Source organism: Mesocricetus auratus, unplaced genomic scaffold, assembly GCF_017639785.1.
Source record: "Mesocricetus auratus isolate SY011 unplaced genomic scaffold, BCM_Maur_2.0 Super-Scaffold_100015, whole genome shotgun sequence".
NCBI classification, from domain to species: Eukaryota; Metazoa; Chordata; class Mammalia; order Rodentia; family Cricetidae; genus Mesocricetus; species Mesocricetus auratus.
The window spans coordinates 63097609-63115987 of NW_024429198.1; the positions used below are offsets into that span (position 1 = coordinate 63097609).

At 48.0% G+C, this 18379-nt stretch overlaps 1 protein-coding gene across 3 annotated transcripts in view; it reads right to left on the bottom strand.

Annotated features, from left to right (window-relative positions):
• Epb41l4a (erythrocyte membrane protein band 4.1 like 4A) overlaps positions 1 to 18379 on the bottom strand; it is a 192189-nt gene that overhangs the window by 15185 nt on the left and 158625 nt on the right. For 2 of the 3 annotated variants that reach the window (XM_040758052.1, XM_040758054.1), the window contains 5 exons: positions 16761 to 16851; positions 13548 to 13631; positions 12744 to 12857; positions 9686 to 9733; positions 8889 to 8966 (listed from right to left, as the gene is read on the bottom strand). In XM_040758052.1, the coding sequence (XP_040613986.1) occupies positions 8889 to 8966; positions 9686 to 9733; positions 12744 to 12857; positions 13548 to 13631; positions 16761 to 16851 (415 nt within the window). The remainder of the gene's footprint in view (positions 1 to 8888; positions 8967 to 9685; positions 9734 to 12743; positions 12858 to 13547; positions 13632 to 16760; positions 16852 to 18379) is intronic. The other variant, XM_040758055.1, reaches the window with a different exon arrangement.

Genomic DNA, 18379 nt, shown 5'->3' on the forward strand with positions numbered 1-18379 from the left:
TACTTTCTAACCTGAATTGCTAGTCTGTATCTCCTTATTGGGGAATTGAGATCATTAGGATAGAGTTATTATTTAAAGGTGTGTATTGATTCCTGTCATTTTGCTGATTCTGTAGTATTGTGATAGGCCTCTTTTGATTACATGCACTGGCATTGTTGTGTTTATTTCCCATGGACTCGTGTTGCAGAATCGCTGTGCAGGGCTTTGGAGTGGACCCAGCTGGTGGTATAATGGAAGAAAATTACAGGGGAACCACACAGAACACTGAGATGGGAAGGAGCCTAGTTTGCACAGCTGGAAGAACGCTGTCCCATCTCCTCATTGCAGAATAAATTAGAAGTGAGCACACATGTTATAGACATTAACATTAGAGATATGAGAAAGCATATAACCTGAGATCATCAACCATCCTTTGAAACCAGTGCTTCCATTTAACAACATATTGGAACACATGCTCGCGTATGTATATGAGGGCACATGCATGTATCCACACATTTTCATGGCTGCACCTGTATCTACAATCCTTCTACGTCGAAGAGGACAGAACCCCATCATGCTTGCTGGGAGACCTGATACACTCTCGGGACTAGGGGATCAGGGTTCGGCAGATGCTGTCAGGGAAAGGATCAGGTCGATAGCAGATCTCCCCTCCCATAGGAGCCCAGGTCTTGATTTCTAGGTTTGGGATTAGATGTAAGATTCTGAATGGCATCACTGTACAGTTCATGGGCAGGCTTAAATATCACTACATATTTCAATATGTTTATCAGGAAGGACCTTCCATTATCTCTAGTTCAAGTCTCCTACCAAGGCTGAGATGACTTAGTCCAGCACGTACTTTCTTCTCAGTATGGACATTCAAAAGGAAGACAAGTGTGAGTATATTCTCAACCATTGTAGAATTCAGAAGGTTAACCTTCACACTCAGATGATAAAAGAAAACAAACAAACAAAAAAACAAACCACCTAGCCAGGCACGGTGGCACACACCTTTAATCCCTGAACTCAGAAGGCAGAGGCAGACGGAGGATTTCTATGAATGTGAGGCCAGCCTGGTCCAAATAGTAAATTCTAGGCCAGCCACCTACATAGTAAGAAAAACAAAATCCTGGAAGCACACATATGGATTCCCTTTGCCTTGCCAGTAAAAAGGACTAACTCAAAATGAATTTCAGATCATACCATGTACTTTTTCAGATCATACCGTGTACTTTTCAAGCTGGAAGCCTCACTAAGGCCAGTGAAATCCTGAAATTTCAGATCATACTGTGTACTTTTCAAGCTGGAAGCCTCACATAAGGCCAGTGAAATCCTACCACTTCATAACCTCATGACCCACGTGCTCGGAAGACAGGTACCCGCCACAGGTGATGCTGTCTCATAAATATTCCAACAGATGCATTAAAAATGCAAGGCTCGTTGCAGAGTCGCGGGAGAAGCAGTCTTCCTGAACAACGCTGCTGTGGAACACCCAAGTCTAGCTCGTAATGAAGTTTGGAATTACACGCTTACAAAAGGCCTCTGGTTAATGAAGCCTTGTTACAAGAATGAAAGTGTCATTTCTTCCATTACTGAACTGCTCCAGAAGACACAGGTGCAATCTGGGAACAAAAAAATCCTAGCCCTCAGAAGCAAGGATATTTTAGCACTCAGCCCTTAAAGGCAGGAGTTATCTATTCCTTTTTTTTTCAAATCATTTGCTAATAAAGGAAATATTTATGTGGGGAAAAGAAAAACATGTCTCCTATAATGATTTTCTTTCCTTGAGATGGTTTCGTCATGCAGCCTGCGCTCTTGACCCCTTCCCTTGATCTCCCAAATGCTGACACTCTGGGAACGATTCTTTTTTCTTTTTTTTTTTTTTCGAGACAAGGTTTCTCTGTATTGTTTTGGAGGCTGTCCTGGAACTTGATCTGTAGACCAGGCTGGCCTCGAACTCACAGAGATCCTCCTGCCTCTGCCTCCCGAGTGCTGGGATTAAAGGCGTGTGCCACCAACGCCCGGCTCTGGGAACGATTCTTAAGTCTTGTTTATTCATAGGTGTGGGATAGGTAAGTGGTTTTTTTTCTACCTTCCAGCTACATATTAATTTTGATGTAAGGACTTACATTGTGAGGGACAGAAATATTAAAAGCCCTGAACTAGCACACAACCTTTAAAAATACCACAATCAGGAAATTATCAAAGGCGGAGAGGGCCCATCATCATTTATACTACAGATCCAGTTGTTTCAAATCCATGTTCCACACACACTATTTCCCCACCTGAAAGGAGAATCAGCAGATAGAGTGGGAAATATATCCTAACAAGACTTTGTTTTAAATTGATGTATGGGAGAGAGGGAGGGGGGAAGGAGAAGAGGAGAGATGGGGAGAGGGGCCAGGCAATGGTGGCACACTCTTTAAATCCCAGCACTCAGGAGGCGGAGGCAGGCGGATCTCTGTGAGTTCAAAGCCAGCCTGGTCTGCAGAGTGGGTTCCAGCACAGCCAGGGCTACACAGAGAAACCCTGTCTCAAAAAAGGGATGGGTGTAGAAGGGGGACAGGGGAATGGGGAGAGAGGGAGAATGTTTTTAAACAGAGCCACTTCAACAGTATTTCAGGGCAGAGGAATTCTAACATAGTTTCCCCACTACCCACCAGGCTTTCACGGTCCACCTTTTCCTAGGTTGCCCATGCAATTTAGATTCTGACTGCCCTTGACAATGTTTGCTAAGGTGGTGAAGATGAAATGCCACATAGCCAGCCGCTTGGTAACAAAGCAAAGGTAACAGCCTTCCCTGCTCTCTCCTCTCTGCTCAGTTGGAGCCCTGCCTCTCCCACACAGAGCTTCATAGCACCAAATGAACTCTTCCTCAGACCGCTCGGGGCTCTCTCTGTCCTCAGATGAACTCTTCCTCAGATGGCTCGGGGCTCTCTCTGTCCTCCCCCTTACCAGGTTTGTTCTTCCTGGGACCTCCTTCACCAGCTTTCAGTTCACTGAGATGGAGGCCACCTTTGACACCCACCTGAAATCTTTTGGAGTGAGTGCACAAGCCCGGCTCTCGGGTTCTGTCTCTTACCCACTTCCACTATCTGACTCAGCAGAGACTTTAAGAAAACCCGGGGCTGGAGAGACGGCTCAGAGGTTAAGAGCACTGACTGTTCTTCCAGAGGTCCTGAGTTCAATTCCCGGCAACCACATGGTGGCTCACAACCACCTTGAATGAGATCTGGTGCCCTCTGCTGGCCTGCAGGCAGAAGGTTGTATACATGACAAATAAATAATATATATAAAAGAATATATATATATATACATATATATGTATATATAAGAAAACCTGCTTATCTCCTTTGGTCAGGTCTCACTCATGTGAAAAATTACGACAAAGATCTTTTCTAGTTTTAAAACTCAACGTTTCCCTATTTGTGATTTATTTCCAAACCAACGAGACGCCGAGGCAACGCTCCCCTCTCTTGACCGCGGCATAACGCCCTAGACAATTGCTTTGTGTGACCACACCGCCGCTAAAATTAAATCACCGGCCCCCAGCAGACTGGGGACTTGTGTTCTCGTCAGCTGCACTCATTGTCACCTCACCTGATACAAAGCAATCTTTTCTGACGTTCTTCGGAAGCTTTTCTTCCCTAGGGAAATTTATCGGTTCCAGGCATCTGTTGATGTAGTCTCTGGGAGGCCAGGAAACAAAAACTGCCTTTGCTTTGCCTGTCTTCCCCTGCCATGGATACATCTCTCATTTGCTCCTAATGTTGTCTTACCTTCTTCTACATACGCCTCCTGCCCCGGGGACCAGGATGGATGACCTCTGACGCAGCTTCACTCTGAAACTCTCCCGTCTTCATGGTTTTAAAATGCCTCACCCTCAATAATTTGGAGGCTTGTCTCCAGTGTGGAAGCTATGCTATTTCCACAGACTCCCTGTCCACCCGGATTATACCCCGGAGTCCCACATCACCCACATCACAGGCCTGTATCTCGGTACGTCCTAGTCAAATAGAAACCAGAGGCCCTCGTGTCTGTGGCACGGTGACCTAAGTCTGTCTGCACCCGCTGTCTATGAACTGTCCCCCTCATAACCACAATCTGTATCCAGTTGCTGCTTTTAAATCAACGGCAGAGCAATAGGGAATTCTGCAAGGGAAATGACTGTTTTTCAGGTTCATGGAAGGAAGCCCATATGGCTTTAAATTTGCTAACATTCCCAAATGCATTTTTCCCTAGGGCTAGTGAAACAACAGCCTTCTACTCCATGTGTGTGTATGTGTGTGTGTGTGTGTGTGTGTGTGTGTGTGTGTGTGTGTGTGTGGTGTTTGTGTACATGTATGCGTCTGGGCACATGCTTGGGGAATATAGAAAAGGACATCCAGGGGGTTAAGAGCACTGGCTGCTCTTCCAGAGGTCCTGAGTTCAATTCCCAGCAACCACATGGTGGCTCACAGCCATCTGTAATGAGATCTGATGCCCTCTTCTGGCATGCAGGGATACATCACTGTATACATAATAAATACATCTTTAAAAAAGAGGAAAAGAAAAGAGCATCCAGCATTTTTCTGCTCTAGCAGTGTCCACTTTATTCCTCTGAGACAGGGTCCCTCACTGATCCTGGAGCTAGTCTGGTGACCAGCAAGCCCCAGAGACCCCCCATCTCCACCCCCTCCACAGTATTAAGCCTATAGGCATATTACAGCCCACGCTTGGACTTTTATGTAGGTGCTGGAATCTGGACTCAGGCCCTCATGTTTATACAGCAAGCACTCTTTTTATTTGTTTATTAGTTTTTGGAGACAGGGCCTTCTTATTATACAGTTCTGGCTGCCTATAACTCACAGTGTAGACCAGGTTAGCCTCTAACTCACAGAGATCTGCCTGCCTCTACCGGGATGTAAGGCATGGGCCACCACACCCAGTCACCGCAAGCATTCTTACCAGGCAATCTCCCCAGCCCACTTCCCAGGTCCTTTCTTTAGTCTTGGACAGGTTCAGGGTACATGCTCCCTGTGCTCAAACCTGCAGTGGTAAACTGACTGGCCTTTGTTTTCTTTGTTTAAATTTTTATTAGCACATACTAATTATAATTAACGGTTCCGCTATGACATTTGATACACACGCGTGATGTCTTCCGATCCTGTTCTCCCACCGTCCTCTCTTGTCCCTTTGACGCTCACACCGACTCCCTTCCTCTTCTCAAATACTGACTGATCTTTCTGATCTCAGGGACAAGATCTGAAATTCTAGCCAATTAAAACAAATACAATCTAGTATTCACGTAGATCCTTAACTTCTAAGGGCCGGTGTCTTGGCAGGCTCCCGATGGGACGAACGTAACCAGATCAATTGTTTCCCTAATGGGAACAGCAAAAGGAAGCTCAGACTAAAGCTTGAGCAGGCTGGGGGCGAGCTCAGCTGATCCAGTGCTCTGTCAGCACACTTGAGGCTCCAACATCTGCACTAAACCTAAACCAGGCGTGGTAGTGCACATCTGCAATCTCAGCCTTGGGGAAGAGAAGGAGACACAGGACAATCAAGTCAAAGTCACCCTTGGCTATGTGTAAGTTTGAGGCCAGGCTGGAATACCTGAGATCTTGTCTCAGAATAAGAAAAGTAAGTAAGTAGCCGGGCGTTGGTGGCACACACCTTTAATCCCAGCACTCGGGAGGCAGAGGCAGGCGGATCTCTGTGAGTTCGAGGACAGCCTCCAAAACAATACAGAGAAACCCTGTCTCGAAAAACTAAAAATAAATAAATAAATAAACAAGGAGTGAAAGAAAGAAAAAAAGAAAAGAAAGCTTAAACAGTTTAGTTCCTAATCCTGCCAGTAAATTGAAATACAAATTTCGTTTCCAATGCCAATCCTTCAGTACTTAGATCATAACCAACACACCACGCCTTCTTGGGAGACATCACATAAAAGCCCTCAAAAATCTGACTTAAAAACTATAGATACTATTGCCAGAAAACTGTATCTGAAGCATGCTCAAGCTACGAGGTCCCTTAGAACAAACGCACAGGTCAGGATGAGAATGCCTCGGATAAACCAAGTGTGGTGCATGCCTCTAACCCAGCACTCGGGAAGCATGCCTCTAACCCAGCACTCAGGAAGCATCCCTCTAACCCAGCACTCAGGAAGCATGCCTCTAACCCAGCACTCAGGAAGCATGCCTCTAACCCAGCACTCAGGAAGCATGCCTCTAACCCAGCACTCGGGAGGCTGAGTGATGAGATCAAACAGTTCCCTGCCTGGAGTTACTCCGTGCTGTGTGACATGAGGTGTTTCTGGGCTGTGTGACATGGGGTGTTTCCGGGCTGTGTCCTGACCTGGGAGACTCCACGGGCTGCTTTTGACCCCACTGTGAGTGCAACGCAGAATCAGGATGAGTCTGCACCTTGGGGATGCTTAGCCTCACACACAAAGCACAAATTGATGACTTAATCTTAACCACAGAGAATGTGCCTCTCTGTGGATGTATAAAAGTACATCAGGACTGTAGGAACACGTGGGCATATCGGTCACGTCAGGAAAACCAGGCCCAAAAGCTTACAGGAGGCATCAGATTGAGGGGACACATTCTAGGAACGGTTCTAGAAACGGCTTAAAAAGCTGCTGCAGAGCTCGAGGAGTTTCAAGGAGGCCTGAGAAGCGGAAGCTGAGAGCCCAAAGATCTCTGCACCAGTGCAGAGAGGCAGTTTAAACGTTCGGATCTGATACAAAAGGAGGCATGGGGGGGGGGGTAAAAAGATCAGAGGATTGGAACTAGCACCCCACGGTGGGCAAAGGCTAACGCTAGATGGAGGGTTGGAACTAGCACCCCACAGTGGGCAAGTGGCACCCAGAGGCAGCCCGCCTGCCTTCCTCGCACAAACGCCATCGCCTGCTGAGGCGGAACCGCATGGATGGAGATCAGAGCCAGGCGCAGGCGGCTTCCTCTGCCTGTTTCCTCCTAGGCCTCAAATCTTCTTAGGACACAGGAACTTGTGTGATCCTAGGGCAGTATTGCCAGAGGTGAAAACCAACCGCAAAAGCCTTTTGGATCCTTTCTGTAAAATGCTGAGCCTAAGCCTTGAAAGCTATTTCTCAAGGCTAGCATTACAAAGTACATCAGCGTCTGAACACTCAGAACCACTGCCATGCTGGCACCAAGAAAGCCAAATTACAAAAAAACAAACAAAAACAAAAACAAACAAACAAACCCAAAAACTGTCTGTGGGAGACAAGGTAACGGTCCCCGTGGCAGGGACATAAGTCAGCACAGCAAGACCAGCAATGTGGAGCTTAAGAATCCAATGGCAACCTTTCAACTGTTTCATTTCTAATAGCACACGGCACCCTTAGCCCGTTTGGCTCCCAAAAGACACTGTTTTTGTTGTTGTTGTTGTTTTGTCTTTGGTTTTGTTTGTTTGTTTGTTTTAAACAGGTTATCTTCCATGCAGTTGAAGACAGGCCATTTAGGATCATAGTTTGGAAGATACAAAATAAAACAAACAGATTCTGCCTTGATGAGTAAGCACAGGTTGTTAAACAGAAAATCCAAAGCCTTTTGTTTTCTTTGGTACAGAACTGCTTGATTTCACAGCAGGAGGAACACACCTAAGGGATCGCCACCTCTCATAATTGGATTTTCACAGATAAAGAAACAGAAATCGTTTCTTCGAGGAGTGTCATGACACACGGAGGTCCCGCAGCTATGTAGTGTGATGCCAGCCTCCTAGAGGGCGGTAGGCAGAAAGCTGTCCCGAGCGAGCGAGCGAGCGAGAGGCCCACTGTCACAATGCTGTCGGGGCTCTTAGTCTACAGGCTTTGTAGTCGGGGGGAAGAGCATCCAGTCTGTGTGGAGCAAGGCTCCCAAACACTGAAGAATGACCTTGGTCCAGCTTCTTCATCTCACAGAAGAGAAAAGGACAGCTCCGAAAAGAACAAGGGGGTCTAAGCCCCACGGGAGGTGACACAGGTCTCTCCCCCTCCGCATCACCCATGTCTTAGTGCTAGATGCGTCTTCGCTGTGGCGTCTGCCTTGCATGTTGGCATCAGCTCTGGTCAGCAGCAATCTCTCCCACCCAGACGCGGCAAAAAATAAATGTCTCCAAACACAGCCAAACGTCCTCTGAAAGGGCAAACCCTTCCTAGTTAAGAACCACTGGGTTTAAAACTTGTGTGACTGGCAATCAAATCCCTCTGAGGCCTGCCCTGAAGGTGCTTCCACAGCTCATGAGTTCCTTCTGTTGTTAAACAAACGGTTCGGAACTAGGGAGACACGATTAACGCAGGAAGCCAACTAACGCTGACTACACATCAACTGACCAAAGCTCCCAAAAACCTGCAGGGCGGTGGTGGTGCACGCCTTTAATCCCAGCACTCGGGAGGCAGAGGCAGGCGGATCTCTGTGAGTTTGAGGCCAGCCTGGTCCGACAGCCTCCAAAATAATACAGAGAAACCCTGTCTCATAAAAACCAAAAAAAGAAAACCAACAACAACAAAAAGCCTGGCTCCTACAAAGGTGACCCAAACACACTGGCCTCATATCACTGGAAACACATGTAGATACGGAGAGTCTTAGGATTAGTAGAATCTCTTAAGATGGTGAGCTAAGTAAAATATAGAATTATCATATGAGGAGGTACTTCAAGGGGAAACCTCCACACAAAAGGCAAGCTCCTACCCATCTTAGATAAATTCAATGCACATTATACCCTACATATATAATTATCTTACAAAAAAACAAGGATGTACTTAACTATCAAATTATTTACTGATCTTACCACAGAGATAAGAAACTCATAGCACAGAGATTTCCCAAACAGTGGCCTTTGGGCCATCAGGGAAGAAGGCAGACTCGTGACCTCAGGGCCAGCGACAGCGGCGGAGCTCTAGGTACGACAGTGCTGAGCATTACCTGTTTCTCTTTTTGCGGTGCTCCCTGCTGGAATTTTCTGATTCACTGCCACTGCTTGTGTTGCAGCGTGAGCGTGACCTGGAGGCAAGAGCAAAAACGGGGGGAGTTTTAATGACAAGTTATGGAAAGGTTGATCAGGTATTCTGGAAGTAATTCTGGAGAAAAAAAATCACTAATCCAAACACAAAGAGCCATAGTACCCTCTCCCAGTAAGTGTTTCTGGACTCAAACAACTGAGTTAAGTCTGTAGCTCAGAGATCTTAAGAGCAAGGCAGGAGATAGAGAAAAGCACATTAAAGGAAATGTCAGATTCCCAGAAAGGACTCCAAAGACCCAGCATGCCTAACGGACTAACATGGCAGAGCTACACTCCACATGACGGACAAAAGGGGGATGCCAGGCTCTGGTTTATGTGTAACGCTCATCTCCTCCAAGCCCGTACGGGGCAGGTAGAGGTTATTCCTACTGCTTCGGATCTGTACTGATCATGTGACAGGTTTCACCAACAGAATGAGGTATAGAGGAGCCCCCAACAGGGCCGCTCACTTCTGCCTCCTTCAGGCCACCTCTGCAGAAGCCGGTGCTTCTGACCATCCCAAGATGCCACAGGGGAGACCCCGTGGGCAACACAGCATCAGCTGTCTGTCATCTGACCACTGCCTGCTCAGTCCACTCGGACACACACACACACACACACACACACACACACACACACACACACACACGACGTTGCTGCTTTAAGCCAAGTGTGGGCACCCGTCCTCTCTCCTCTCCGACCCCTCCGGCTGCTCTCCTACCTCCTCCTCTGCTTTAGGTCCGAGTCTTCACCGCTGTTATGAGCTTTCCTGCGGGCAACAACAGAAGAGCTTACGGAAGGCACTCTTCAACAGCTGAGACAGCGCGGTTTCACCCGTTAGTCCGGATGCCTTTTGTATTGGCTCACTTGCCACACATTTATGCCGTGTGTATATGTACAGCCCTGTGACAGGTCCCAGAGACACACACAACGCACCACTGGCTGGCCTCAAGAACCTAGTCATCTAGAGCGAGGCTGTGGTTTATGTGTAATGCCCTTGTTGGATAAGCTGCATTCATCCAGCAACAGGGTCGGCCTGTGGTTTCGAGGCATGTGATCCTCTAAGCCAACTTTCGGCTGATTCCAGCTCTCCCTTGCACTCACCTTCCAACATCCTGGCCTTCAACTCCCTGTTTCTTCTATGACAACCTCATCATCCGCCACCACAACTCGCCAACCTGCATCGTCATTAAACTCTGGCCTTTACTGTCTCTAACCATCTCCAGACACATTGCTTTCTCTTCACACCGCCCCCTACTCCCTGATTATCTTCAGGTACTTCCAGTAGGGCATCTTGTTAAAATAAAAACAAAAATGCAGGCAGCGAAGACAGGAATCCCACCTTCCCCACCGAAGAGCTTTGTGACTCAAGCTCTACCCCTCCTAGTGGCTTGGTGTTTTGTTTTGTTTTATATATAAGGTTGCCTGCATGTATGTCTGCACACCATGCGTGTGTCTGGTTCCTTCAAAGGTCAGAAGGCGGCGCTGAACCCCCTACAACAGGAGTCACAGACGATTGTGAGCGGCTGTTTGGGCGCTCGGAATCAAAGCTTGGTTCCGGAAGAACAACCAGTGCTCTTAACCTCTGAGCCATCTCTCAAAGTGCCCCAGTTTTCACAGAGCCTCCTGTAAACAGCTGTGAGGAAGAAGGCAATGGGGCTGGAGAGACGCCACAGCGGGTAAGGGCACGCATTGCTCTCGTAGAGGACCTGAGTCCAGCTCGCCAGGCAGCTCACAGTGATTGCTAACGCCAGCTCCTGGGGGTGGAATACTGAAGGAACCTGCATTCCTGTGTCCGCCCCCCACCACACACACGCACACACACACACACACCAACGCACACATGCACGCACGCACGCACACACACGCACGCACGCGCACACACGCACACACACACAGAATCTAAAAATAGGAAAACAAATCTTCACGACAGTGTGTCACCGCAGGCTGGTTACTCACCTATCGTCACCCCACCCTTTATCGGACCCCGTGAGCTGTCTATTGTATCCTTGCTCAGCTTGGGTTTCCATCCAGTAACCTGCACGCCAGTTCCCAATGCTACCCCAACTCTGTCTGCTTTTCATTCCACCATCCCGGCAAGCTATCACCGCAGGGATCCACAAATAGCTGGCTGAGCATCAGTGGCCAGAAGGGACTAAACAAGGGCGTGTCTGGCTCACCATGGATCTGCTTGTTTCCGTCTTTCTACAGCCTGACACCCCTTTCTGGCCTAAGCCTGGATCCCGTAGAGAGCCCTGTCAACATCTCCTCTGGCGGCCTCTGGCTAAGGGGCCTCTCTGCATTAGCTAGTTCCACTTTCTCCTCGCAAGGGAAAAGGCGGCATCCCCCCCCACCTGAAATAAGAGCTTACCATCTCCCTGTCACTTACAGAACTGCCACACCCCCACACGCTGCACGAGTCCCGCCCGTTTCTCTCAACCATCTTCCTACCTCTCCCATACATCCAACTTTCCCTGTTAAAACCCCTTGAGTAGCTTTTAATATTATCCACTTTTTTCTTAACACCACGGGATCTTTATGTGTTAGTGTTTGGGAGCGGTCGGAGGGTGGCTTGGAGGAGTTGGTTCTCTCCTTCCACCCTACGGCTCCCAGGATTGAACTCGGGTCACCGGACTTGGCAGCAAGCACCCTTTACTGGCTGAGCCGTCACACTGGCCCTCAACATAAAAGTGTGTCCTCTCCTTCCACCCGTATCTCCTGGTCTTTCAAAGCCAAACTTCCTGAGACATGCCCGAAAACTCTGCCCCAACTCCTGCCATATATCAAGCCACCTCTTAGAAGAGTGAACTTAGCGGGCCGGAGAGACGGCTCAGAGGTTAAGAGCACTGGCTGCTCTTCCAGAGGTCCTGAGTTCGATTCCCAGCAACCACATGGCGGGCGGCTCACAACCATCCGTAATGAGATCTGGTGCCCTCTGCTGGCCTGTGGGTGTATGTGCACTCGGGTCACTGCATACATAATAAAAATAACTCTTTAAAAAAAAATGAAGATGAGTGGGCACGGTTCTTCAACACCACCACCAGGCCATCTGTCTTCCTGTCGCCTCTAATGTACTTAAACCGAGTAAGACCCTGATATGCGGTCCCTGCCCTCATGCTAATTTGGTGGCGATTAAGCATCCACACAAGCAAAGTCCCAAGCGACTTATAAAACATCAGGTTCTCAGTCTCTGCTCTGAAGGAGGCTCACTGATGACGACACAGCAGTGTCACTTTAGAGGACAGCCCCGCTGACGCTAAGTGTAGTTCTAGTTCGCAGCGTAGTGACACCTAAGATGTATTACTGATACCGTGACATGCACGTTATATGGTTAGCACACTATCTATGTCTTTAAATTAGACATTTCTAATGCAGAAAGAAAGTGACTACCAGTTTGCTTTTTTGTTTGTTTTTTGTTTTGTTTTTCGAGACAGGGTTTCTCTGTGGCTTTAGAGCCTGTCCTGGAACTCGCTCTGTAGACCAGGTTGGCCTCGAACTCACAGAGATCCTCCTGCCTCTGCCTCCCGAGTGCTGGGATTAAAGGCGTGCGCCACCAACGCCTGGTTTGACTACCAGTATTTCATACAAAAAAATTCTCTAAAACCGTTCCAGATAAATACTTCAGAACCTGTAACTTGCTTTACTTGGAAAAAAAAATCAGGTTTATAGTTATCACAAGGAGACAAACAGTAGCAGCTTTTTGAGGACCGTGTTACAAAAGCATGCCCGGGACCCAGAGCTTCCCCATCGCACTGGAATCAGAACCGTGTCCAGCTCACCTTCGCCTCATTGGCTGCGCAGAGTCATTGTCACTGCCACAGGAGAGGTTGCGCTGGCGGGCACAGGGAAACTTTGGTGACTTGGTGCGATCGCCGGGAGAATTGTAGAGTCCACTGGAGTGAAAGAAAAAGTCCAGGTACCAGCTCAGGAGTTTTTACACGAACAAGTGTGGAGCATTAGCACCAATGCCACTTAGGATTATTTTCAGAACCACACCCTTACCTTAGATCCGTGGTTCTCAACCTTCCTAATGCTGCGACCCTTTAGTACAGTTCCTCATGTTGTGGTGACCCCCAGCCATAAAATCACTTTGCTGCTACTTCATAACCGTAATTTTGCTGTTATGAATCATAATGTTAAACATCTGCTATGTGAACCCCAAGGGCGTCGCAAACCACGGTTGAGAACCACTCAGAACCATACAGCCGTGTAGGTGACTTCTTTTTTTTTGTTTTTTGTTTTTTTGGTTTTTTGAGACAGGGTTTCTCTGTGGCTTTGGAGGCTGTTCTGGAACTAGCTCTTGTAGACCAGGCTGGCCTCGAATTCACAGAGATCCTCCTGCCTCTGCCTCCCGAGTGCTGGGATTAAAGGTGTGCGCCACCACCGCCCGGCATGTAGGTGACTTCTTTACACACACGGGCTTTCCTTCTTATCATTATGAAAGGTTCCACATGAGGAGACATGCTACTGAAGCCCACGTTAGCACTTCCTGAAGCCACAGGGCGGACAGTGTCCTCGGTGGGGTAAGCTGTGACAGATATGCCCTCTGTTGCCTCTCTGTCTAGAGACTCTGAACTTCTTACCTCTGGGGTCCATTTTCTTCCCACGGTGCATGAGATCTGCTTCTTTGGGTATCAGGGCTGTCTCCATTCTTTGCTTTCTTGAAACTTCAATAGTAAAGAACGGAAAATAAGTTGACCAAAAATTAAAGTATGCCAATTCCCTCTGAGTTACGCGGAATTATTTCACAAACGTTGAGATGTTTGTATACACATATTCCCTTGCTTATAGCTGGGACTCATTCCAAAAGGAACCCGAGATGGCTGACGCGTTCTCCAACAGGCACTTCTGTGTCTCCTCCCCGAGTCTAGTTGTAAGAGAAGCCAAACTGATCAATTGCTAAAAACTTCCTAAAGAGCCCGCTCTAGTGGGGAAGAGGAGACGGTGGGAACTGGGTGAGCCAAAACTAAGGGTGTGTGGAAAAGCCTTGTAGATAGACAGACAGACAGACAGACAAACAGACAGACAGATAGTTTGAATGAGAATGGCCCCACAGACTTATGCTTGGTCCACAGTTGGTACAACTGTTTGGGAAGGATCAGGAGGTGTGAGGAGGTGTATAGACAGACAGACAGACAGACAGACAGTTTGGGAAGGATCAGGAGGTGTGAGGAGGTGTATAGACAGACAGACAGACAGACAGACAGACAGTTTGGGAAGGATCAGGAGGTGTGAGGAGGTGTATAGACAGACAGACAGACAGACAGACAGACAGACAGTTTGGGAAGGATCAGGAGGTATGAGGAGGTGTGTCACCGGTACTTTGAGGTTACAAAAGCTGGTGCTATTCCCTGTTAGTGGTCCCTGCTTCTTGCTTATGGGTCAGACGTAACCTCTCAGCTACTGCTCCAGTGCCAACCTGCCTGCCGCCTGCCGCCATGCTTTCCGCCATGATGGTTCTCATGGACTCTAATCCTCTGGAGTCACGAGCCCCGAATCAGATGCTTTCTTTGTGAGCCAAGTTACCCTGGCCATCAATAGAGAAGTAACTAAGACACTGGAGCATCCATTGACGTGAGGCTGACATTCTTCAGCAGTGGCCGGGTGCCCTGGCTCCAGATTTGACTCTGGGGCACTGAAAGCTAACTCTGGGCAGGATCAGGCTACCCTATCTGACCTCTGCCTGGCTTCCAAATATCTTGGCTCCGTCCTTCCGGATCAGAATGACTTCCGAATGCCATTTCCTGACCTAGTATCGTCTTTCTGTCCAAAGAATGTAAATATAACCAAGCTGTTAGTCAAGCCCAACAAACTGCCTTAGGGACACCAAGGCAAACAGAGGAAGAGACTGGCAGAAGGGCGGGGCCACTGCTCACATCCTCTGGAGTCTTAGCTTGCAGAGAAAAAGAGACGCTCAGCTGCTAATCCACTTTTAACCCTGGGCTTTTGAGGGATCTGGATAGTTGTTACAAAATGTGGCTGTAGCAGAGTTCTTAGTAACAGCAACCAAGAGGAGAAAGGGGGAAGTGTTAGGATGTTGCCAATACAAAACAAACTTCCGCCTTGGGACACTATATCCACACAGGAATCAGGGATGCCTGTAGCACCCAGCAAGCCACCCACAGCAAAGCTTTAGTGTATAGCAGGCATGTTTTACATACGTCCAACGTATTGCTTAATAAGAATTTAAAACAGAAATGTCAAAGATCAAATTCCCAAAGTCAACGCTTCCCCTTTGAAATGAGAGAAAACAAAAACAAACAAACCCAAAACAGCGGAGATTCAATACAGTGGTGTGAAGTGTATGTGTTTACCAAGTCAGAGAGAAAAAAGAGAGAAGAAAAGAAGGGAGATGGGGAAGAATAGAGAGATGAAAAGGGATTGCAAGTAGATGAATGACAGAGAATGACAAAAATCCCGGGTGGTGTGGTGACTGTGCCCTTTCCCTGTGCTCCTCACTCTGCAGTCTGTCCCGTGTGGGAGCCGGTCACCCTTCGGGCTTCAGGGCTGTTGGCAGCAATGAGTTACAAACGGGACTGAGTTCTTTCTAAGAGGCTTGGGATCTGAATTTCACGGACAATCGCTGTTCTTATGCTGGATATGTCATGAGTGTGCCCTGTACATGCAGATGAAGTTGCCTCCACCCAGGACTGTGAGGCCAGCTAGGGAAATACAGCTAACGAAGATGCAGTCCTCAAAGAAAGGTAAAGAACGCATCATTTCCAGCAGGTTGTTCTGCAAGGAGAAGCCCCAGAACTAAAGAAAAGAAAACAGGCTGGACATTGGTGGCACATGCCTTTAATCCCAGCACTTGGGAGGCAGAGGCATGTGGATCTCTGTGAGTTTGAGACCAGCCTGGTCTACAGAGTGAGTTTCAGGATAGGCTCCAAAGCCACAGAGAAGCCCTGTCTCAAAAATCCAAAAGGAAAGAAAGGAAGAAAGGAGGAAGGAAGGAAGGAAGGAAGGAAGGAAGGAAGGAAGGAAGGAAGGAAGGAAGGAAGGAAGGAAGAAAACCAAAATGTGTAGGGGAAACAGCACAGCTCTGGAATATGCTACACTCCTCAAAGCCCAGCTCAATGAAGGCACCATTATTTGCTAAGAAAAGATGGGCTGAGGATGACCTAAGGGTCTTTGCAGGTCACACCTCCCTGACTTCTGGGGCTTCTCCATGATGCAAGTGGGGCAGCCTCTGCAGGCGAAGTGAGCTCGTGAGAGCCGCTCATTGTGTGTTGATAACACCGCTCCAGGGACATAACTAAAGATGGGAAAAAGTGACTCCCAAACTCCCGCAACAGAGAACAGAGCAGATCTTTCAGGAACCAACCCGTGCAGCACATTAAGGGGGCGGTTTTCCCTTTGGGGCTGCTGTTGGGAGAGCCAATGCCAAGAGCCATGGCAGATCTTTATACACAGGCGATAGTCGAACCCTGAGGCTGGGAGACCTCTGAAGCTGTCTTCTTCCCAGTTCCCCATGCCATTACAAGGGATACATTATAGTAAACCAAGTACACCCCCTTTACTTCACCAGTGCCTCTGAGTCAGTATCATGACTTTAAAAGCCACGTGGAATTTTCAGTGTGCTGCTGAGGGCTGTGGGTCGCATACAGTCTGTGGCTTCACCACCCTGTGACAGCAAGGGCACTTCAGTGAGGGGCAGATCCAGGTGTCTGCATTTTGCTGACATAGTAACACTATCCACTGGAGCCCCCAGGCTAGAAGTGCTACTCAGTTACCAAAGTGAAAAGGTTTGTAACCTTGCCGACAGCTTGAAGAACATAGCTGCACAACACACTGACCTTTTCACTGGTGAAGGTGCGATAATTCTAGTTGTTCCTTCGCTCTCCCCATTTTCCATGTTTGCAGTTATCCTATTTATGTGGCTTGATCCTAGTAACAAAGCAAAGGGAAAGATGGAGACAAAAGCAGAGAGTGAGAAGGAAAACACAAAGACACAGGAGAATCATCTGTGAGTGCAACTTTATGGCCGGCAACGACTCGGTCGGTAATGTGTGCCAGTGCCAAGCGAGCTCAGGGACCTGAGTTGGGTTCCCAGAACCCACGTCAAAAAGCCAATGGCAGGTACTTGTGACCCCAACACTGGGAGGTGGAGACAGAAACGTCCTGTCCTGGAGGCTCAACACCAGCCCAGCCAGCCTAGTCTAAAAGGTAAGTCCCAAGTCCCTGTGAGGGACCATGTCTCAAAACCCAGGTGCACCATTCTGAAGGAACAACATCCAAGGTTGTCCTCTGGCCTCTACAAATGCACCCACACTCTCACACACTCACACTCACACAGACACACTCTCACACACTCACACTCACACAGACACACACTCACACCCACACTCTCACACACATATTCATATACACAGACACACTCACACACAGACACACTCTCACACACACACTCTCTCACACACAGACACTCAGACACATACTCACACACAGACACACACTCACACACACTCACACATACTCACACAGTCACACTGACACACAATCACACCCATACTCACACATTGACACACACACACAAGTAAAGAAATAAAGTACAATTTGGGGTAACCTGTGACACATTTTATTGACTTCAAATAAATGATCAACCACTCAATAAACCTAGATATCACTGACACACATTAAACCCTCAGCACAGCACCACTCCATGGGTCTAAACTATGACCTCTGGAGAATATTGGTAAGTCCCCATACTATGGATTTAAAAAAGAAAAAAAACCTTAGACTCTGAAAATAAGATTCTGGAATACTTGTCACCATAGTGGAATACAAACCCTCCTCGGTTCTTGAGAACAATACCGGGAAGTTTTCAACACCTCATAACTGGTCCTACTTGAAATCACAGCAAACTCCCCCAAACCGAAATCTGTGAGAACATCCCAACTTAAAATGCCGATAGAAAAAAAAAGAATCACACACATGTGATATGTACATTCTGTCTGTCTCTCTCACACACGCATTTCCAAACGTACCTTTTACAAACCATTCCTCAAAACCTAAAGCTGAATTTTTAAGTTTATTCCGCGGCTGATTTGCATGCATGCTGGATGGGCCAGCAGAGGGAGCCCACAGCAGACACTTGGCAGGGTTTCCCCTTTGAAGAGTCTGGGTCCTGATCTCAGGACAGAGACCTGCAGACAGGCATGGCACGTGTGGCTCTGGTGGTGACGTCTCTCCAGCACGCACCTCACCCACAGAAGGTAGTTCCGATGGGAGGGGCAACCAGCCAACCCACGGCAGGCGGGCTGTCTTCTGCAGGGCTATTCCTGAAGGGTTACCTCCACAGGCAGAGACCTGAATCCAGGGCCTACATATCACTAAGTGCTACACACTGGAGTCGGGGAGATAGCTGGGAAAACTAACAGACACCAACATGTCTTGAGTGCCTACGGTGTGTCAG